The sequence below is a fragment of the Mirounga angustirostris genome, unplaced genomic scaffold (genome assembly GCF_029215605.1).
Source record: "Mirounga angustirostris isolate CCGP_5_RB_7025 unplaced genomic scaffold, mMirAng1.0.hap1 SCAF_6, whole genome shotgun sequence".
Classification (NCBI taxonomy): Eukaryota; Metazoa; Chordata; class Mammalia; order Carnivora; family Phocidae; genus Mirounga; species Mirounga angustirostris.
The window spans coordinates 11665742-11689448 of NW_026991714.1; the positions used below are offsets into that span (position 1 = coordinate 11665742).

General features: G+C 45.9%; 1 protein-coding gene across 1 annotated transcript in view; it reads right to left on the bottom strand.

Moving 5' to 3' along the window:
• Positions 1-23707, bottom strand: part of MTARC2 (mitochondrial amidoxime reducing component 2) — a 32234-nt gene that overhangs the window by 4085 nt on the left and 4442 nt on the right. The window contains exons 2-7 of the mRNA XM_045876857.3: positions 21218-21391; positions 17573-17735; positions 16631-16771; positions 7069-7130; positions 6905-6976; positions 5181-5311 (exon numbers count right to left, since the gene is read on the bottom strand). Coding sequence (XP_045732813.2) covers positions 5185-5311; positions 6905-6976; positions 7069-7130; positions 16631-16771; positions 17573-17735; positions 21218-21391 — 739 coding nt within the window. The 3' untranslated portion in view covers positions 5181-5184. The remainder of the gene's footprint in view (positions 1-5180; positions 5312-6904; positions 6977-7068; positions 7131-16630; positions 16772-17572; positions 17736-21217; positions 21392-23707) is intronic.

The following is a 23707-nucleotide window of genomic DNA, read 5'->3' on the forward strand; positions in this document are numbered from 1 at the left end:
TCAGACGCACCAGGAAAGGTCTCTTTTTAATGGAGCTAGAAGGGCTGTCTTCCTCTGATGACTTCCAGGATACCTAGTCACCAGGCTCTAAAGTATGACTGACAGGATCCTTTGAACTGGCATCTAGGAAGCTTCTTCAACCTCATGATGATCAGAAGAAGGTTGCTTCATCCTATGCTGCTAGAATTCTCAAAATTTTGCAAGGTTATTGTTAAGGCTCCTATAATCTGTCTAGTGTCATGGGTGCTTCGATCCCTGGAAATAATGGAAAGTAGACCCCAAGTGGGAAACACACTTTTTAACAGTTTCTTTGCTCCTATGGGGACATCAGCTTTGCAGTAGGGAAAGGCTTCAGCCCATCCAGAAAATAGGCAAACAATAACAAGAACATATCGATAACCCCTACTAACTGGCCGTTGAATGAAGTCCAGGTGCAGGCATTCGAAGGGTCTAGAGAGAGGGAGGTCTAAGGCCTCTGGGAATAAAAAGTTTTATTTTGTTTCATTTTGTTTCAGGATTATGGACCTGACAGGTCAGGCATCCCTGGTAGACTGTTTTGCAATTTTATAAATGTCTCTCCACCAATGTCTGTTTGTAACTTGAGTGAGTCATCTTAAATGTACTGTGGTGGGTGAAAGAATGCAAAACCTGAAAAATGGGGTTTGCCAGGGAGCCAGGGAGAACCAAGTGGCCTTCTTGGGGTTCCTATAACCCCGACTGTTCACTTCATTTACAGGCATTGTTTGCCCACCTGCATTTTTGTAAGTAAGGAGCAGACTGTGGCCACGCTGTAAGGATATCCGTGTGGCAAAAGCCTGGCAATGAGCAGCCTTCCTTTTTTTTTCTCAGAAGAAGAATGGACTTAATCCACTTGCCACAATTTTACAATGCAATATGAAGAAGGTTTAGTATTACCTCTTTTTTTCTTTTTTTAAAGATTTTATTTATTTATTTGACAGAGAGAGACACAGCAAGAGAGGGAACACAAGCAGGGGGAGTGGGAGAGGGAGAAGCAGGCCTCCTGCCGAGCAGGGAGCCTGACACAGGGCTCCATCCCAGGCCCTGGGATCATGACCTGAGCCAAAGGCAGAAGCTTAACGACTGAGCCAACCAGGCGCCCCTTAGTATTACCTCTTATTTGACAATGCTTCTCATGTAATTTGATATATCAAATAAGCCTAATGAGTTGAGCAAATCTTTTGGAATGTTCCAGGTCAAAAAGACTTTTAAGCAGACCAAAAACCCAAATTCTAATTTTGCACCAGCTTTTGATATTAAAACTTATTTTTAGGGGCGCCTGGGTGGCTCGGTCAGTTGAGTGTCTGCCTTCGGCTCGGGTCGTGATCCCAGGGTCCGGGAATCAAGCCCTGCATAGGGCTCCCTGCTCAGAGGGGAGTCTGCTTCTCCCTCCCCTCCCTGCTTGTGCTCTCTCTCTCTAGCTCTTACTCTCTCAAATAAATAAAATCTTTAAAAAAAAAAAAAAAAACCCTTATTTTAAAATCTATTCATCTTAATCTTAGCCAGCTTGACCACATATTAAAATTCTTTTTCAAGGATTCCTTTTCTACAAACCTTCTACAATTTTTTTTTTTAAGATTTTATTTATTACTTGAGAGAGAGAGCAAGCAAAAGAGAGAGCACAAGCGGGGAGGAGGTGCAGATGGAGAGAGAGAATCAGACTCCCCACTGAGCAGGGAGCCCGATGTGGGGCTCAATCCCAGAACCCTGCCATCATGACCTGAGCAGAATGCAGACGCTTAACCCACCGAGCCACCAGGGTGCCCTAAACCAACAAACTTAAATTAGTTTTAATACCGAACATTTTCTCAGATCTCATGAAGCTGGAAAACATTTCGGTTAGTTTCTATCTTTTTCAGAGTTCTAGAATGTCCAAGCTTTACAAATGCTTGTCTTCCAACCAACTACATAGAGCTCTTTCGCTGGGAATTGTGTAAGACTGTTGAATCACAGATCTGTACCTCTGAAACAAATACATTATATGTGAAGAAGAAGAAGAAGAAGAAGAAGAAGAAGAAGAAGAAGAAGAAGAAGAAGAAGAAGAAGAAGAAGAAGAAGAAGAAGAAGAAGAAGAAAGAAGAAAGAAGAAGAAGAAGAAGATAGCAGGAGGGGAAGAATGAAGGGGGGGAAATCGGAGGGGTAGAGGAACCATGAGAGACGATGGACTCTGAAAAACAAACTGAGGGTTCTAGAGGGGAGGGGGGTGGGAGGATGGGTTAGCCTGGTGATGGGTATTAAAGAGGGCATGTTCTGCATGGAGCACTGGGTGTTATATGCAAACAATGAATCATGGAACACTACATCAAAAACTAATGATGTAATGTATGGTGATTAACATAACATAATAATAGTAAAAAATAAAATAAAATAAATAGAGCTCTTTCACAAATTACTTTTAGCAATACCATCCAGAGGTAGAAAAATGCCTCACATAACAAACACACACACAGATATAAAAACCTTACAATATTGCTGGGGAAGATTTTTAAGACTTGAATCTGTCTCTGGAATTAAGGAGGCTTGCTGGAACACCCTTACAAGAAGTTCTTTTTTCAAAAAGGCCTCTTTTCCTTTTTCTTCTTTTCCCTTAGTCTCAGATATCTGATTGTGAACTGTATTTAAATTTCAAAGACAAATGATAAGATGTATAACTAAGGGACACAGAAGGAATGGAAGTTCCTCCAAGAAGGACTTTTATTTCCTAAGGCAAATAATTTTCAAGCCTTTTGAGACAGATAAGGGAAGTCTGGGGATTGGAAAAGGAATGGGGTGAATTTTTAATTGCCTCTAGAGCTGACTTTTGTTTTGCAAAAGATCTGTCAGATAAGGACAGTTGTTCCTAATTCTTTAAAGAATTTGGATTGTAACTTAAATGACATTATGGGTTGATCCACCCATCCAACTGCATTATCCTCAATTTGCTTCTTTCCCTCCTGGCATATAGTTCAAATTTTAAATATTTCTTTTTTTTTTTTTAAGATTTTATTTATTTATTTTATTTTAGAGAGAGAAAGCATGAGCGGGGGCAGGGGAGTGGTGTGGAGAAGCAGAGGGAGACAGAATCTCAAGTCGACTCCGTGCTCACCGCAGAGCCCGATCCCAGGTCCCTGAGATCATGACCTGAGCCAAAATCAACAGTCAGACACTCAACCAACTGAGCCACCCAGGCGCTCCAGATTTTAAATGTTTTTGGCAGTATTGAATAACCTCCGCTTAGGCATAAAACAGGTCCTCAAAGAGGGTGCAAAAGCTATTAAGTTTCCCAAAGCTGGAGTCACTCCCAAAGACAGACAAAAGAAAGAACCAACAACCTACAAGTCCCAAACAGGCAGAAAGCCAAGCCCAGTTACACAAAACGAGACAAGCAGAGAGGCAATAGCTCGGGAGAGGAAAGATCCATAAACAATGCGTTTGGATTTGGAAAGGAAGGGACAACGTGAACTTTTAGTTTTCTCTCTCAACTGGGCACTACGGGCAGAGATTCACAAGAGCTGATTCTCGTAAGAATGTTTACCCTTTGCTGGCTTCCGCGTAGTTTTCCTAGGAGCCCCTCTACAATGACAACAATAAAAATCACGGCTAATATTTATTGAGCATTTTCTGTGTTCATTGTAGAGGCTGTTCTTAGGCAGCAGGCTTGAGCTATGGAAGCTTGAGCATGACAAAAGGGTCCCAGTGACCAGAAAACTGAATGCAGACAGGCTCATTAACCCACAGGCCCCACCTAACCAATGGGCTACTTACAACCAGGCACAGTTCCTAATATTACCAAAAATGGGAAAATTCCCAATGTTCCCATACCTCCTCACTCTGCCCTATAACTATAGTCCCTCACCACCGCCTCCTAGCCTACTGTCTCTCTTTTCTGTCCTGCCTTACAGCTCCACAGCGGTGTATTCAATAAACTCCCTCCTTTGCTCCGCCCTGGGTGAATTCTTTCACTGCCCATGGTTCCCACCCCCACCCAATCCAGACTCCTCACATTTCTGTTGCAATGCTGCAACTTTATATAAATTAATCCTCAAAATAACTGTGATGATTGTTTGGTTGAGTACTGCCGTATTCCAACACTTTGCAGATAAGGGTAGTAAGGCTAAGAGGTTAAATAATTCAACCAAGTTAGGAAAAGGAGCTGCTAGATTATGAACCCAAGTCTATCTGATGCTGGATCTAGACAGTCTGGACCAATATTCCATGTTGTCCTCAAAGCTGGTCAAGCGGGAAGGTGAGAAGGTCAGGCCAGGATCAGAAAGAACAACGGTCCAGAGTTACGGACATGAGGTGACTTTCAGAACTGGGGTTATAGATTTCATGAAAAGAGTTGTTTAATAAACCTCAATTCGAAGTCTTCCAAATGATTTTACTTCTATAATTTGGGGGTTGGGCATTATGTTCCAGGCGTCAAGGTTGTCTGTGGCCTGATGAAATCAAGGTGAGAGCATTATTTTCTACCTTATGATTCAGAATCCAGGCACCTTGATACACTAATATTTCTTAAACTTTATATCATATTTTAAAAATAAGTTTTATAAAAAGTATTTAATGTTTTTCTCAAGTTGATTTTGAATAATTTAAACATTTCCCCTCACTTTTCTTTCTTTTTTTTTTTTTAAAGATTTTTATTTATTTATTTGACAGAGAGAGAGATAGCAAGAGCAGGAACACAAGCAGGGGGAGTGGGAGAGGGAGAAGCAGGCTTCCTGCCGAGCAGGGAGCCCGATGCGGGGCTCGATCCCAGGACCCTGGGATCATGACCTGAGCCGAAGGCAGACGCTTAACGACTGAGCCACCCAGGCGCCCCTCCCCTCACTTTTCTATCACAGACAGAAAAAATCAATATAGAACTCTTGAGACCTGCTCGCCTTCATTTCCTTATTTCTTAATGAACTGAGAACATCTACCTGTCTTTTGCTGGGGCTCCTGCATCAGCCTTTTATAACTGAATGGGAAGTGGGAGAGGAAGCCTAGGTGAAATAAATCAGATTGTGGAAGGAAGAAAAATAAAAGGCATTTTCCAACTCCAAAGAGCAGAATACAAACCGCTCATCCTCCGAAGAGTTAAAGCAGCAAAACATAAACACATCTCAACGCAAGAAGACGCGGCAGTGGTCTTTAAGCAATGCATTCCAGCAGCAAAGCCAGCCCTTCGCCGAACCACGTACCATGTCACTGAACCAGCTGATACACCGGGTCACCAATTTTCAGGCTGCCGATCTTCTCCACTGAACAATAGATCCCAAAAAGTGGGGACGACTTGTATATTGCCTTCTCAGAAGGATCACACAGGCGGTAGCTGAAAGAAGCAAAAATTCATAATCAGGTACAAAAGGGAAATAAGAATTTAAGGGCTCTCAAGAGAATTCAAGTTTTCATTCTCAGATGACCTATCATAAATAGGAAGCCTCTTCTACAACGTGGACGGAGGAGTCTGTGAGCAAGTAGGCAAACGACACATAATCCCGGTTTTTCTAGGAGCATCCTGAGAGTCTGAACAATTTTCCATGGCTTCAGTTTGAAAAACTGTGTTACTCAAAAAATAAAAATAAATAAAAACTTTAAAAAATAATGAAAATAAGTGGTATGTTTAAAAAAAATAGTAAGTGGTATATGTTTGCACGTATACCCCTAACTTCCCAACCCCCTGAAACAAATGCTCACACAATCTCAAAACGGAACTGCCTGAACTCGCCAAGTTCCTTTTTTTTTAGTCAATTCATTTATTTATTTGAGAGACAGGCTGAGCGCAGAGCCCGATGCAGGACTCAATCCCAGGACGCTGAGATCATGACCTGAGCTGAAATCGAGTCACATGCTTCACCCATTAAGCCACCCAGGCACCCCTCCAAACCTTCTGCCCAATGCATGAAAGTAATACGCTTCCCCCCTCCCCCCAGGTTTACAAGCCCAAAGCTGAGGCTCTTGGTGAACAAAAATGAAGATACAGATATGACTGGCATGGGGCTGGACTACTGATGAAGCTAATGTTTTTCAAAAGGCCTGTCTAAAGAGAAAAAAATTAACTTCACTGCATCTCAAAAATCAAAAAACAAAACAGATTTGCATATCCAACAGCTTCAAGAAATAACCTCTTCTCTAAAACTCAAAACCATTGGAAACAAATAACAAAACAGAGAAAAAGAAAAGAAAATAGAATATATCTCCCAAAAATGTTGACGTAAGTTTTAAAAACACATTCTCTATTGATAACTAAAGTCAGCTAGCAACAAAGCAAAACACCTGGGCCCAAAGGAAGCTCCCGAATAAATAAACTCGTGACAACTGGTTACATTTCCATTTTTCTAATATTTCATTATGCAACTTCAATTAGTCTCATAATCCTTGATGTTGAGTCTAATAAGGAAATCTGAGGTGCAGTAAAAATAATTACAGTATTTGAGGTCTTAATGTGGACATACACACGTGAATGTTATTAAAAATTGATGTGAGATATGAAAACTTCAAAACACAGTATTAGGCAATGAAAAATCTGTCAAAAGCACTCGTAGGGCGCCTGGGTGGCTCAGTTGGTTAAGCGACTGCCTTCGGCTCAGGTCATGATCCTGGAGTCCTGGGATCGAGTCCCGCATCGGGCTCCCTGCTCAGCAGGGGGTCTGCTTCTTCCTCTGACCCTCCTCCCTCTCATGCTCTCTGTCTCTCATTCTCTCTCTCTCAAATAAATAAATAAAATCTTTAAAAAAAAAAAAAAGAATTAAAAAAAAAAAAAAGCACTCGTAGATCCATCCTTAAAAAAAGAGGAAGCAACTTACCCACAGACACATGCCAACCAGAAGGCAGAGTGAAAGGTGCTCGGACGGGGCACCTACCCCCACAGGTAGCTCTGGGATGGGGACAGTATTAAAAACACAGTGGACACATTGCTGTTTACCTCTCCAGGGTTTCCAGTGGCTCCTTCCTGTCTATCACTCCAGTATCTGGGTCTACAGTGGTCAAAATGCACCTGCCATTCAAGAACCAAAGATTAGGTGGTGGTTAGGGACCAACGAACACCCCCCCCCCCACCCCAGAGGTTGACTCTCAGAGAATCCTTACCTGGAGCAAGACAAAACCTTTTTCATTTCTACGTTGCCAATTAGGAGTTCATCCCAAGTATCCTAGGAGGAAAGGAAAAGTTATCTTTTGAATCAAGGCTTCATTAGTCTTGAAAGCAGGTTACTCTTTGGCTGGTCCTCACTATGAGGCTAGCAGAAGAAAGGACAGTCAGACCCCAGGAAGCATCTCCCAAAGGGACACAAAGGGAGACGGCACATGGGTGAGTCCAGGATCCACCCACCTCTTAACTCACTGTCTCAGAAACCCGACTCTGTCAGCAAAGCAAGAACAGACCTTCTCTGCCGGGCATTTCGCCGTAGTTAATGTATGATTCTTATGGCAAACTTACGGCCAATTTACTGATATATAATGAAAAATGTCTAGCTTGCAAGACAAGCCCACTGCGTTCTTATAGCTAAGCTACAACGGAAGCCAAGTTAAAATCTGACAGTTCTTTGATGAATGGGGCATCACCCACGGGAAGTCAGGTAGGAGATACACATTCAACACTCCCACCTCCACAGATTGGCAGCCTGCCCTGGGCGGGAGGTGGGGGGGCTGGCATTCCGCAGCTCCTGGTGGTGCTTTGGGTTCCCACCCTCAAACGGCGGGCACTGCCAACACCCACCTTGGGGCTTCAATGAATCCTCACAACCCTGAAGAAGGTACTATTACGATCCCCATTTTGCACAAAGAAACCAAGACCTGGAGAGACTACAGAATTTTCTCAGGGTCATAGGAACTAGGTTTGAAAACTTCAGATTCTGAAGGCAGGACTTCTAACCACCCAGCTTTTAAATCTATCTCTGTCTCTATTTATCTGTCTACACACACACATATATATACATACACACACACATATGGAGATCATATAGATTACATTACATCTGCCTAGATATACATATTCATATACCTATGTACACAGACATGCACATACATATGTAAGGAGGGTATGTTATAGGACTCTCTTGCTAATAGGGAAGCCCTCTGTGGGATCTGCATTTCCCAGGACAACCCCCGTCCAAGCCTCAGGGGGAGAGGTGAGAGGTAGTAGGGAAGGGGCCTCACTCCAGGCTCCAGAAACCAACAAAGTACCTATAATCAGATGCAATAAAAGTGTCCCTTGAAAAATTGTTTCCTGATCTCAACCCACATGAGGTTTGGGGCGGGTCTAAGGGTTTTGGGGAGAAGTCATCCCGTAAGGGAGGAAATGAGGCATCTATTGACACCCCCACCCCCACCCCCGGGGACAGGAGAGGCAGGACAGAGCGGGGGGGGGGGGGGGAGGTGGCTAACACATAATGTTTCTCCTTCCACCTCTGATGACCTGCTTCTCTCCCAGGGGTACACGAACCCCCAGGGCCTACAGGGGTGATTAAGCCAACACAGGAAAGATACTCCAGTCCCTAACTGGGTCTTCCCAGCTCACAAATCTCCTTCGGAATAGGAGCACAGCCGCGGTAAAGGTCTCTGTGGACGCGCTGGGTTCCCAAACACCATTTATGAAACTGCTGCTGTGTGGAAAAATCTGTGTTCCAAACTGGTTGTTGGACGGACTATGTTGCCCTTGTAAAAGGCAAGGACCCCCATGTAACGGAATTTCTATATCCCGGCCAGGACTTACTACAAGCCCTGTGCAAACGGCAAAAATATGCAACACAACCGGAGCAGGTGGCTCAGCCGGCGGAATGGGACCTCCCCCGAGTGTGACCAGTAGCAGGGATCCCGCAGGGGGAAGTGATGGGTCACGTGCAGCCTTGGCCTGGGGGCCGTGGCAAAGGCTGGACGCATTTTGCCACACGAGGGCGCTGCGGCCACAGGAATGCGAGCCCATCCGCGGCCCAGAGCTCTCCAACTACCTGCGTTTCAATGGCTTTGCACAAATGATCATCAATTTCACATTTCAAAGCCACAGATCTGTGGAAACTCTGCCTTGTGACTGTGGCATGAAGCAGGAAAGTCTGAAAAGTTCCATTAGGTGTCGTAGCTTAATAAAACAGAGGTAATCTGCTCTTCCGCTCTTAGAGAACGGCAGTACCCAGTTTAGAGTAACAAATTGTCTGCATTCACAGAAACTGTCTGAAGCTCCCCAAATTGCAGCTCTAACGACCTCCAAAAATATTAATCACTTTATATAATAACGTCACTCACCCTAATCTGATCACGGTTGGCATTTTGGCGCAGAGCGTTATTTGCAGTAAAAAACACTACGCGAATTACGTTTAAATGTAATTATTAATTCAGTTATTAGAGGAAGATAATAAAATACCTTAAGTTATTAAAAGTTCATTTTAATTAAAAATGCATGAAATTCAATTTTCCATTAGGTTCTACCAGACACACGCAAGGTTCCAGTGCCTTCCCTAAACACAGAAAACAGCTAGAGGAGCTGACTGCTCCCCCTGCTGGCGAGCAGCCTCTCTGCAGTCTGGCAAAATCCAGGTGAAGGGGTAAAACCAGGGAGTTTTTAAGGTGCAAGAAGAAAGGAAAGGAAGAAAGAAAGGCAGTGAGAAAGGAGAGATCACGGTACACAATGGGTTCAGCTCTGTGGAATCAGCCTAGGAAATTACTATGAATTTGCCATTTACATTGGCAAACACTAAATTAAGATTAAATGGTTTCCCAGGACAAGTAGCATCCAAAGAAAGACATAAATTAAGGGTCTGGGGAAAAAATTAATTAATTAATTAATTAAGAGTCTGGGGCAATTATTGTGGAGCACACAGAACAGTGCAGATGAGGGTGTTTGCGTCTTTGAGACCTTCACTAGAGTCCAGACAGGCACCTACCAAGCAATGAATTAAATGTATGATAGGAGATTCTCCCCTCTCAAGTCTCTCTCTCTCCCCCTCCCTTTCCCTCTCTCTCTGTATACACACACACACACACACCACAAATATAGTCTGTACACATATATTTAAAGAGAGAGAATAGAATACATCTATTCCATCTTTGTATATATATTCTATATATGTTGTATATGTGTGCATACATATATTTCATATTATATATATTATATACATATAATAATATATACACGAACGTGGCGGGGGGGGGCACCAGGTGAGAAGGGAGGCCAAGGTGCACTCCTGAACACCCATGCACCACAGATGGACAAGAAGACATCTGAGGGTAAGACAGAAGGCAAAACCCGGAGCTCTCTGCTGTTGCCATGGGCTATCAAAGGAATTATCCTGAAGAACACAGACTGGATCAGCAGTCCTACCCAACCAACAGCTACAGAGCTTCTGGGCACCTGCACCTTGGGCCAGGGTCTCCTGCCATCCTTGGAGCCTTTCGACATCCTGAACCTCAGCCCCAAGATCCGTGCCTCCCCGTACCCTGCTCTGGATTCTCTAATTGCTACTCCTAAGTTTAATAGATTATGTCACACGTTCAATGATTATTTAAGCCATGTTGGGATAAACTGAGAGGACGAATAAGTAAATAAACAAGTTTGTTGTTTAGAAATCCTTGGTATCAATGAGGCCACAAGATTACCGTGAGCTTGGGAAGCCATGAACTATGGGCTGGCTAACTACATGTGGCCCATTTGGAGAGTGATTACTGTTTGGGCAGCAGAAAGGAGGATGTGAGTCTTTATTTATTAACTGAATAATGTTCAAGATGTTGCTGAGTGAAGAAAACACACACACACACACACACACACACATATATATATACACACTATATGGAGAATAAGTCTGTTTATATAAAAAAAAAACCAACCTGTATATACAGCTATGAGTATATATTTATAGCAATATATTTGGAAGGCTCCTCAAGTTTAAACAGTATTTTTATAAATTTTATTTGTTTTCCTTTTCTGTGTTGTTGTTTTTTTTTTATCAGAAGCATTATCATCCCAACAACACATTTTTAAAATCATTTTGATCTAGGAAGTTTCTCAGATTCTTTCCAACACCCAAACACATGGTGTGTTTCCAACACCAATTCTGCAATTCCCTGACACCAAGAGAGGTCCTGTGATTTCACCCCTTTCTGACACTAACCACCTGGAGTTACAGACACCCTATGTTGGGTTAAGGGCTCGGTCCCACAGACTTCCCCCCCACCCCTCACTTCAAATGCCAAGTGTACAGCTCTCCCGTACTTCTGGTCAACCAGCTATAAATCGAGGATTCCCAGGACCCCCTCCTCAGGTTGGATATTCTGCCAGGAGAGCTCACAGAACTCGGGAAAGTGCTTTACTATGACCAGTTCATTATAAAGGATACAACTTAGGAGCAGTCAGATGGAAGAGATTCAGGGGACAAGGTATGAGGGAAGGAACACAGAGCTTCCAAGCCACGGTCCCACCTCCCAGCACCTCGACGTCTTCACCAACCAGGGAGCACTCCAAAACCAGCCTTTTAAGGGTTTTTATGGAGGTATTATTACTTAGGCACAATGATCACATCACTGTCTATTTGCAATTGAATTCAACCTCCAGCCCCTCTCCCCTCCCTGGAGGCCTGGGTGGGGTGGGCGGTGTGCCTGAAAGTTCCAAATTTCCAGTCAAGGCTTGATTTTGCTGGTGACCTACTTCCAACCTGAAGCTACCTACCCCCCAACCCTACCACTCACCTCATTAGCATAACTCAGGTATGATTGATAGGATTCTGTTAATAATAGAAAGTACTTCCATCCCATCAGTCAGGAAATTCCAAGGGTTTTAGGGGCTGTAATAGAGGACAAGTGCCAAATATGTATTTCCCATTACACCACACAGTTCAACTATCTCAAAGCCAAAAATTGTTTTTCTGTTTTTAAGATATACAGGCAAAACAATATTCTTTAATCCCTATTCCAAAATTTAAATGCTCTCCGTTTCAAGAAACCCTGTGGCATTCTTCCCACAAACACACACATACCCTGTGCTAAGCGTTCCTTTCTCTGGGCTCCCATGAGTGAGGTTACGTCCCTCAACCCTCCAGCTACTGAGCCCTCAATCCTGCTTCATCCTCAGACCCTTGCAGGCAGACACAGCGAATTCATTTCTGTAAGTTTAGCATCTATCTCAGAGATTAGGACCCAGCAAACTCTCAATAAACGTCTGTTGTAAGCATGAGTGTTTTAGAACCTTGGCCAGTGTATAAACTTGCAGTTTATACACTGGAATTAAGTTTCCTTAGCTGAAGTAAAACTCTGCCTCAAGGCCAAACTTCCTTCACAGACTGACTAACACAAGATTCCTTACACTAAGAATTACCAATTTACAGGAGACAGGACTTTGCACTTACCGGATTTAGTAAAGATTATAGGCATCAGTGCTGGCCGGGGTACAAGACAAAAGGCGCGTTTCTGCTCAACATGTGGGAACATAAATTGGTACAAGGTTTCTGCAAATCCATTTGGCAATATATATGAAAAGCCCGTAAAATTCTGACTTTGCATTTAAGAATAAGTTGAGAAATGTAGATAAAGACTGTTTTACAAAGCTGTTCATTATTTATGTAAGGGAAAATGGAAAACAGCCTACACGCTCAGTTCTAAGGGAATGGCTAAGTAAGTTACGGCAGAGTTCAAAGATGGACTAATATGGAACCACAAAAACTGGGGCGCCTGGGTGGCTCAGTTGGTTGAGCGACTGCCTTCGGCTCAGGTCATGATCCTGGAGTCCCAGGATCGAGTCCCGCATCGGGCTCCCTGCTCGGCAGGGAGTCTGCTTCTCCCTCTGACCCTCCCCCCTCTCATGTGCTCTCTCTCTCATTCTCTCTGTCAAATAAATAAATAAAATCTTAAAAAAAAAAAAAAACTATGCTAATGAAGAATTTGTAAAGACAGAGCTGTGTGCCATCTACCATTAAGTGAAAATGGGGGAATTCAATACTACTCGTACAATATCACATAAATAATATTGGAAACACAACAAAATGTTATCATAGGCTACTTTTTGACGGTAGGATGGGGAAGGATTTTTATTCCTTCAAGTTTTTCTTTACAGAAAGGAAGTGGTACTTTAAAAAATTACTTTTAGGGACGCCTAGGTGGTTCAGTTGGCTAAGCATCTGTCTTCTGCTCAGGTCAAGACCCCAGGGTCCTGGGATCGAGCCCCACATCAGGCTCCCTGCTCAGTGGGGAGTCTGCTTCTCCCTCTGCCTCTGCCTCTCCCCCCTACTCATACTCTTTCTCTCTCTCTCGCAAATAAACAAAATCGTTAAAAAAAAAAAAAAAAGATGGTCATGATGCCATATGGTGACAGATGGTGACTTCACTGAGCACGGAGGATGCCGAGGACTGCTGTAGCCCCAGGAGCCGACAGAACAAGTCTTCATCTTACTACATACCTTTTATGTACATAACTCTTATCTACATACCTTTTATTCTAGTTTGCTTTTTTTGTTTTTTATTTTTGTAGTGCTGGTCAGGACCCATACAACTGAAATTCTAACCCAATAATGGGTTATGACCTGCAGTTTGGAAAGGGTAAGGAGAAGGATGAAGTCAGATGCTGTACCAAAATGCCTGGCACAGTGCCTGGGACATAATGCACATTTGACAACTGGGAGCTTTGGCTGTTACTGTTACTTTGTTACTGTTTTATATGCTGTCGTTGGCATTGCTTCTTCAGAAATCCCTGAAGCCCGGGCAGAGATGATGTTCTTATTCCAGGACAGAGACTTCCAATGCACACATGTATGCACCCAAGTAAAATCCGAACTCGACCCCACTCCGATTTGGGGGACTGCGAGTTTGGTCATAATGGTTTGCAAAAACCTTCTTTCTCAACAGCTGCAAAGGATAAGACTGAGAGGACCCAGTGCACACAGAGAGTGAGGGGCCTGGGAGTCCAACCACAGCTGCCTGGCTTTAAGATCTACCCTCTTTAGAAGTTTCTTGAAGAATCACTTCCTGAGTGACAGATAACACACCCAAGGTTTTCTGCAAGCTTCTCCACAGTTCTTTCATACTGCAGAGTGAGAAATGATACAAACAAGATATTCCAAAAAAAAAAAAAAAGTTAAGTCCTGCGTACCAGGAAAGTGAGCAAAGTTCGGGAAACACCTGATCCCTGACTCCTGCAATGGCCAAGGACACAGACAAGAAGCATTGGTCAACTGTATTATTTTTAAACTCCATTGCTCTGTATTCCCCGAACTCACACACATTACACTGGCCCAAGGGAAGCCACCTTTTAAAACTTGCTTAACATTCTGAGTTACATGGAAAAAGTACCAAGTACTGGGTCATGAAGAGCAAATGTTGCACAATGCATTCTACTATTGCTCTATATTTTTGCAATAAAAAAAATGGCCGGACTCTTTGCACCATGCTTAGATTCGCTATTTTTTTATTATTAGTTGGTCTATTAAATATTTACGTACATTAGCATTTTACATCAATATTTAATAGAGTCCCACTAATTGAAAAGGTTATAGTTGTACAACAGTGCCTGGGTAGACAGGTTAATGCATCAGGCCCCTAACTATTGGCCTTCCTAATATCAAGGAAGATAAATCGGCAACATGAGCATCATTTTACACGAAGGATTTTTTTTTAAATGTATACAACCAGAGGACTTATACATTTTTTATAGGACTTATACATACATTTTATAGGACTTATACATACATACATACTTAAGAGGACTTATACATACATTTTTTAAATGTATACAACCAGAGGAAAAATAAGAGTATTCTGCCTTACTCACGTTACTATTTCAGTAAGCCCATCATGATGCAGGAATTAAAACAGAGAGCTCAAGGTGACTGAACATTTTTTTAATTAAAAAACAAAACAAAACAAAAAAAGACTCCACCCACTCCAATTGCCTAAGAGAACATGATTAGGCTCACATTAGCCTTAGGTTTACTTTGACAAGTTACAGGAGAGCAAAAACTCTTAGTTGGCAAATTCCAGGAAAGCAAAAATTCTTTCGACAGGAATCTGGCTAAGGAGTAGCTTTTCTTCTTATTCCTCTTGGCTCAAAATCTTACTAAAATTAGGACCTTCAGTGGAGACAAATCAAGAAAAAATGTATTCCCTAAAAGAAAATTTCTCAGAAAATAGTGGAGGAATTACAGGATTCCTGTGAAGGTGTTTTTGCTTTATGGACTAATTTCTAATCCAAATCTCAGTCACTTGCATCAACAACATCGAGCACTGATTTTATTTGTGTTTAGCAAGCGTCTAAGGATTCCACGCTTATGCACACCAGTAGACCACAGGGGTGGGGGGGGCGGGGGGACGGGCAGGCTAGTCCCCTCTCTGGCACCTGACCCCTTCTAGGCCCTGCAGCTGTGTTATTGTCTTTTCTGAAGGAGGCCCCCCGACACTGTATTAACTTTGAGTCCCACCAAACCTGGGATTTATTCCTGGGGAGAAAAATCAAGTCTCTTCCCTCAAGGTGCTGACTGCCCGAGAACGTCGGGGCCCCTTCCTGTGCGGCCTCCTCCATAGACACCGGCACTCTGGGCTCAATTCCACGACCCCAAGGCCACGACCTGAGCTGAAACCAAGAGTCTGATGCTTAACTGACTGAGCCACCCAGGTGCCCCCGCAAAGGTTTATTCTAAAGGATGGCACTTATCAGCAAATAAGGGCACATTTTACTCATGCCAAAGGAAAGGTGGCCACCCAAGGGAGCAAAGAATGGAGAGCCTCTCCCCTCAGAGTTAGCTACTTGGGATTTCTAAATTGGAAGCATGCCCTCACTCCCTCAGGAGCCAGAGGTGCAAGTCTGAGGTTCTAATCCCAGAACTGCCAATCACATGTCCAACAAGTGCGTAAGGCCCCCCAGCTTCAATTTCCTTATCAAAAGGAGACAGTAATACAGACTTCATAGGGTTGTCATCGGGATCAAATAGAATTAATCTGTATGAAGTAATACATTAGTTCTGTGTCTGGTGCCCAGTAAACACACAGTGAATGGATTTGCCTTGGTCACTTCCAGGCTCATAAAGTTTAGCCCACCCCCAATGTTTAACAGGACTCTCGATGTTTCTTAGCACAAAGCAACACACAGTTACGTATTTCTGTACAGATCGCAGGACAACTGGGTTTTGATGTGGGTGTCCTGTTAGGGCTACGAGGGGCTGTGGCTGGAGAGGGTAGAAATTCCTGCCATCAGCCACACAGGAGAGCATGTGGGTCCTCCAGGACTGAACTCGGCCACAGCGTGGACCCTCTCCAGGGCCCCGTTCACAGGCAGATCTCCTGTATCCTCTTGGCCTCCACTTTAGCATCTGGGCCTTCCAGGAGTCTCAAATGCTTGAGCACTCCTGGCTGTTCTCTTCATCTTCATTTCCCTTTAGTTACCTCTGAGCCATAAGGATACATTCTCACCTAGTTCCTGACTCGATCTAGTTTGGAGTTCTGACTGCTTGCTTTGGGGCCCACACATGAACGGGTGAGCGGCGCCCTCCTGAGGCCAGGGTGACAGGGGCAGCAGTAAGTGGCCGGCTCTCCCAGGTTCAGGTGACTCTTGGGGGAGGACAGTCTCCCTCACAGCTGACCGTGGAGGGTCTGAGCTGGGGCTGGGTAAAGGGACAACCATCCTGTGGGCGTCTTGAACAGCACATCTGAGCTTCATGCACAAAAGCGGTAAGCCTCTTACCTCCTCGAAAGCATCGCAGCCTGTCACCACGATATTGGGTCTGAACTGGTCCATTTTCACTTTCTTCTCCAGCCTGGTATTCAGATCCGCCAGGGAGGCTTCCGAGAGGATCATGATCGGGCAGCAGTCTGGGTAGGCCACCTGCGCCAGGGACATGGCACCCTCAGGCCTCCCTGCCCCGTGAAATGCCCTAGCCCAGCTGAAAGCGAAGCGAAGGCCAGAGGGGTTGTGTAGGGAGGGCCAGTGGTGTTCGGGCAGGGGAGGGGACACGGTGGTCTTGCATCCGGCCGAGTCAGGGCCGGACCAGTTCCCGCCGCTGGGCCTCGCAGGGGCTCCCCCGCCACTCGGAAAAGACAGCGGCAAGGGCTGAGGGCCAACATCACCTTCCAGGACTCTCCCTGGTCCTCACGCCAGCGCCCAGCCCTGACCCCCTTCCCACAACATCATCATCACACAGGGGAAGGACCTGCGGCTGATCAGCTATGCTCTGGTCCCCATTTCCCCACATGGCACCCATTCACTCTATGTATGAAGCAACTACTCTGTACCAGGCACCGTTCTAGGTGGGCAAACAGCAGTGTGAAAATCCCTGCATTCAAACAGCTTGTGGTTCAAGGAGGTGTAGCACACTTAGAGTAGCAAGGATTCACGATACTTTTCAAAGGGGACAGGGACTGTGGTGTGGTCGATGCAGCCTAAGCTTGGAGTCTGGCAGAACTGGTTCAAAGTGGAACTCCACCATTCTCTATAAGGACTGTGACCTTATACAAGAGGGAGCCACTTCCCTCTCAGCCCCGACACCTGCCCAGGATGCGCCCTCAGACCCCTCACCTGGGCTGTTCCTACACTCTCCTAACTGGGGACCCCCTTTGTGGGTCAAGAAGGAAGCTGGACACAGAGGGGTGATTGGCAGAAGCGAAGGGCAGCTCTCTGGAAGCGCACCTGGTAATTCGGTACTGAAGTAGAGAAAATTTCCCTCGATGGTCTTCCCTTCATGTGCTTCTCAAACTGAACCAGCTTGAAAGCGTCTGTTTTCAAGAAGCTGGTGAACCACTGAGCTGCCTGGTCGCCACAGTCCCTGCCCTTGATGTCCATACCAAAGAGCCTGGAAGGGTCACAAGAGAGCGCCAAGTTACTGCCCTGCCTCAACACGCTGAGAGACGGGACAAAGATGGGACAACTAGACCGCTGGGACCTGACTATCCCAGAGCGCCAGGAAGTGGTCTTCGGGCCAAGGGCCAAAGCTGGACAGAAACAGAAGGGGAGGCAGTAGAACGTTCCAGGGAAGAGCCTCTCAAACCCTAACATGCCTGCGAATGCAGACTCTGCTTCAGAAGGTCTGGTTGGAGCCTGAGATTCTGCCTGCCTGACAAGCTTCAGGATGCCTAAACTGCTGGTCTGCAGACCACACTTAGAGTAGCAAGGATTCACGATACTTTTCAAAGGGGACAGGGACTGTGGTGTGGTCGATGCAGCCTAAGCTTGGAGTCTGGCAGAACTGGTTCAAAGTGGAACTCCACCATTCTCTGTAAGGACTGTGACCTTATACAAACCACTGAACTCCCCTGACCTTGTGTCTCCAATTGAAACTGGACAGTGTAACATGGTAGTTACCCACAAGGTGGGCACAGAGTCAGTCAGATAACACAGCAGTCTTTCTGCTGGAATACCGCTAAAAAAAATGTTTAAAAGCTATGTACCCCTCACAGAACGGCAAGTTGACATGTAAACTATTTTTATCATAAGTTTAACTTATTGTAAAAGATATAATTTCCATTGAATTATAAATATCAACATTTAAAATATAATTATAAAGCATACTATGTATGTTAATATACAAATATATAAAATTATACTTTTTTAAGCATGCAATGGAATCTAAATGCCATGGTGGTTTGACATCCGCTCCTCTTCATTTCTTAAAATATATGGTTAAGGGGCGCCTGGGTGGCTCAGTCGTTGAGCGTCTGCCTTCGGCTCAGGTCATGATCCCGTGGTCCTGGGATCGAGCCCCGCATCGGGCTCCCTGCCCAGCAGGGAGTCTGCTTCTCCCTCTCCTTCTGTTCCTCCCCATGCTCATGCTCTCTCTCTCACTCACTCTCTCAAATAAACAAAATCTTTAAAAAACTAAATAAATTAAAATAAAATAAAATATATGGTTAAGAGGTGCCTGGATGGCTCAGTGGGTTAAGCATCTGACTTCAGCTCAGGTCACGATCTCAGGGTCCTGGGATCAAGCCCCATATCAGGCTCCCCGCTCATCAGGGCGTCTGCTTCTCCTTCTCCCTCTGCTCTTCCCCCTACTCATGGTCTCTCTCTCACTCAAATAAATAAATAAAATCTTTAGAAAATAAAAAAATAAAAATAAATAAAACATCTGGTTAAGGTCTACTTTAATAGCCCACATTTTTATATCATTCCTCTTTTTATTCTCGAATACAGATGTACACGTTATTTCTCTTACATAATTTTATGGTTATCGATCACTTTTTAACCAATTAAATTTTCTGTTTCTTAAGGCTCTAAAGGAGAAGAAATGTTTTCAGGACTGAGTTATCATGACAATTTTTATTTGTGTACAACGGGTCACAACAAAATGAGTTATAAATTTCGATAATTACTAAGCATAAAAAGTAAAATTTTGTTTAAAATTTAAAATACTTAAGACATAAAGCCTTGAATGGATTTTTTTTTTTAAAGAGCTATTGATTTATTTTGAGAGAGAGAGGGGGGCAGGGGGAGAGGGAGAGAAGCAAACTCCCGCTGAGCGCAGAGCCCAACACCACCCTGAGACCACAACCCAAGCTGCAACCAAGAGTCCCACACTTAACCGACTGAGCCCCCCAGGCGCCCCTTTGAATGGATTTTTACAACGAAAATCCAGTTTTGCTGGAAAGTTCTCAAAGAATAAATATTATATACAGCAAAGCTTTTCCTCTCCCCGTGCATAGGCATTAAGAGCGAACACTGGGAGGCAGGAGGGTTCAAATCCCAGCTCTGCCTTGCGTGACATGATACGAGTCCTGTTTTCTTCGTGTGAAGTAGAATTAATGATATCCACCTCATGAGCTTGGGGAGATAATTAGCTAAAATATTATATTTGATGAATTATTATTTCAGGCTTTTGAAATTTCAGAACCTTGAATGACGGTTTTCAGCTCAGACATTCTGCTTGAAAAAGCATACAATCATGGCACAGGGAGCAATCTGTGGCCTTCCTCTGAGGCTTGGGACCGGTGGACAACTCCAATCTCCACACGCTGAAAATGCTCAGGTGTTACAGAGGGATCCAGAGCACCCGAAGATAGGTGCCCAGGCCTCTAGGACTTCCCTGTAGCACAGGACAAGACCCCCGGGGAGCCATGGAATTTGACGGCCCTGCAGGGGTCCTACAGACTGAAAGGAAGCCCAGGACTGAGGCATATCCAGGCCAGGGGTGGGAATCTCCTACATCTGCCTTGGGCCAGAGACCTGAGAGGCTGCAGTCACCTTGAAAAGTTCTAGGGCCTTCTCACCCAACCCTGAGATATGGCTGGTAGTCTCCACTAACTGCCTTGTCTGCCTGGCTCGGGGGCTGCCGATGCTGAGCAGAAGTCCATCCAACCTGAATAAACAGAGACAAACTCTAAAGATTGGCCCTTGGCATCCCCTCTCTCTATAGGTATTAATCATGCTTTTGCGTTTCCTGTATTCTTGATGCTTTGCTGATGTGGAAGGAACTGCCCCTCCCAGGGCTAATCAATTCCTACAGGTAGGAAACCACTCACCTTTCGACAGCATGACCACCAATCCAGAGCCCCCACCCCCCACCACCTCCTCTCTGGGCTCTGTCCTGCCAGGCCACTGTCCCCGGCCCTAATCGCCCAGGGCCAGGTACCAGGCACCCAGAGACAGCCTCTACGCCCCAGAGCCCACTGAAATTACTCAAACTAGCCAACCCTGAAGCTGTTTACCCCGCCCTGCCTGGGACTTCCTGTGGAAACCACAATAAAGGCCCTTGTAGGGGCACCTGGGTGGTTCAGTCAGTTAAGCATTTGCCTTCGGCTCAGGTCATCATCTTGGGGTCCTGGGATTGAGCCTCCATCGGGCTCCCTGCTTGGCTCAGCAGGGAGTCTGCTTCTCCCTTTCCCTCTGCCCCTCCCTACTGCTCATGTTCTCTCTCTCTCTCTAACAAATAAAATCTTTAAAAAAAAAAGGCTTTCGCTCCCCACTCCACGTCTCCCCAACCCCGCACCCTACCCCAGCCCACCCCTGGTGCTCCTCTGTGTGGTCCCGCATGACACGCCAAGCCTCCCACTCCCAGGGACCCGCGAATATGGAAAACATCCGTCTTTCTTCATCACGGTCATTTGCCCCTCCACATGCCTTACCATACCTGAGTAAAACAAATCCCAGGGACCCTTAAAACAGTACTCTGTCTCACCCACTCACCCCCGAGCACTGGATCGATCCCAGCCCTGGCCAGGCTTCTCTGAAATATTTCCTTTACCAAATGCATCACCTACTATACACACTGGAGCAAGACAGGTGCAGAGAGGAGCCTACAGGAAAATCACGTCAGGTCCCCAGGGGCCCCAAGCAGAGCACCTGCAATCACAGAGCTTGTTTGAGAAAGGCAGCTTGCTTGGCAAAGCCAGCTGGTCCATGCCCGGAGCCCTGAGGATCAGGCGGTCTCCCTCACAGGTGATGGACACCAGCACCAGGCGAGGCTCCTGCCGGGCGGTGACCATGTGTCCATCTTCCTTAATCACCAGCCAAAACCTGCCGAGGAACAAACACGAACATGCTCAGAAAAGCCTCTTCCACCCTCTCAAAGGCTTCCCTCTAGCTTCCTATTTCATCAAACCCTCTCCACTGCCCAGACTTGGGATCCAACAATATTTTTCTAGACAATTACCCCGATCTGGTCAAATTCCTTGGATCCAAAAGTTGGTGCCCCTAAAAGCAGCTTCTTTGGAAGAAACAGCCCTCGGAGAAAACATCTGGCCAATGTATGAAAATCCCCAGTTCTGAAAATGCAGAAAATGAGGCTGGTTTAAAGGACCTTCCCTTGCTGCTTAGGGAATCCTGATGCTTAGTCTGGGGCTTTGTTGTGGTCAGAAATTTCCCCGCCCCTGTTAAACTCATAGCAAAACGTCTTCCAGGTCTTTTTGCTGTGGAACAGGATGGGGCCTGAACTCCCGGCCCAAGTGCACCAGAACCCTGGACAGGGTCTTGTGATGTTCAGGAGGCCGGAGGATGCGAACAGGCCTCCACTCCGTCTAACCTGCTGGGGCTCGCAGGTCTGACATCAGGAGACCCCCACACAGCCTCCCCTCTTCGTGCGCATGTTCTGACTCAGAAAACGAAGATGCCCACACACCGTGAGTTAGATCAGAACTCCGCTTACTTCTAGAGAGCCCGCTGTTCCAGGCTCAGCGGTCACGCTGCATCATATCTCGGGGGAGAAGGGCTGAGCTTTCCCGGGAAGGGGAAAGAGCCTGGCCGGGGTAGGTCGGTTACGCTTTTATCTACAGCGGAGCGTAGCTTTTGACGATTTGACGACGAAAAGATATTTAAAAAGCGCTGTTCCCCCTGGAGAAAGTAAGTTTCGATGCCACCATCTGAGACGGGACACAAGAGCAGCGCATGACAAAGGCTGCAGGCATTGGCTTATGAGAAGCTGCCGAAAGCCCGGGCTTCCCAAACGGGAGCGGATGGAAGGGATGGACCGCAGACCCTTCCAGAAGGAGGGGCGCCTCCTCTAGGGGAGACGTTGCCAACTACGACTGGAACCAAGTGGGAACGCCTGTCCTAAGCTGATGAGGCTGTCTGATTCCAGAGGACAGGCAGCTCCGTCTTGGCCCTCACCGGACCCTGGGAGGTGTCCCGTCCCTGCCACCCAGCGGCACTCTGGCTGGCAACTGGGCCCGCTAACCAGCAGGTGTGTTGGGTCAGGGTATGGCGGCAGAGATATGACAGTACAAAGGCGTCTCGGGAATCGTCTTGGTTTTTCTCACCCCAGAGCCGGTGATGCTGGGCAGTGGCAGGCCCCCATCTCTCTGACAAGCCACCTTTGGCTCCCAGGGTTGTCTGGCCTGCTCGCCTATGGGGTTCTGTGACCTAGGGCATTCCTGTAACTTTGTTACCGCCCCATTCCCTCGGGGCTGGGCCCTGTTCCTATTTTCAGCCTCATCCCTGGGTACAGAGTTCCGGATGACCCTGCTCTGCTTCATCCTCCCAAAGCCAACACCCTAAACTTCCAACATGCCCTAGCACCCAACGGGACTCCCTCGGAGATCTGCACCCAGCCAGACACATGTCCCAACAGAAATCTGCATGTTATTTCTGACCGTGAGTCCCTCTCTGGGCTGAGTCTCCTTGTCCCCATCCACCTTCACCTCAGCCCTTCGCTGGGGCTCACGCGCCCCGCCCTGAGCTCCAGTCTGCTGTTTAATAGCGTAGAGGTTAACCCCTGGGCCTTAACGGTGAGAAGGGCGGAGGCGGGGGGCGGAGCTGGACGTTGTGTGCTCGCTGCTGCTGGAAGTGGAAAGTCAAGTGGCAGCTTGCAGGCGGTCTAACACTGGGATAGGACAGAGACACTAATAAAAGGTAAAAAGTTGCTGCCTATAACAGACCCCAACCACTCTCATTACCCTGCCCAATGGGGTCATGGCATATGTCATCTCTTGCATACAAATGATGCCCAGTGAATGAATAATTATCTCTGTTCTGCCAGATCTGAAAGAAAGTAAGTCTGGAGCGTGGATTTTTCGCGACCAAGTTGTCCCCAAACTAACACCTTCTCTCACTCCTAAAGCAGGAGTGTGCAGTGTGAGAATCAGTACAGAGGCCAGGGCTCAGATCCTCCAAAAGAACAACAGTGCCCCGAGTGATCATGGGGGTGGGGGAGCAGAGCCCAGGACAGCTGGAAAACCTCATGTTTAAACTTAGAAATTGGTCTGGGAAGCAGAAGTGCCTGAGCCTGAAAAGGGGAGAGGGGAGCAGGGACCCCGCCACAGCCAGCCAGAGGGTAATGTGCTCAGGATGATAAACTTAGAGAACTCATTTCTCTAGGAGGTCACAGTCTGTGCAGAA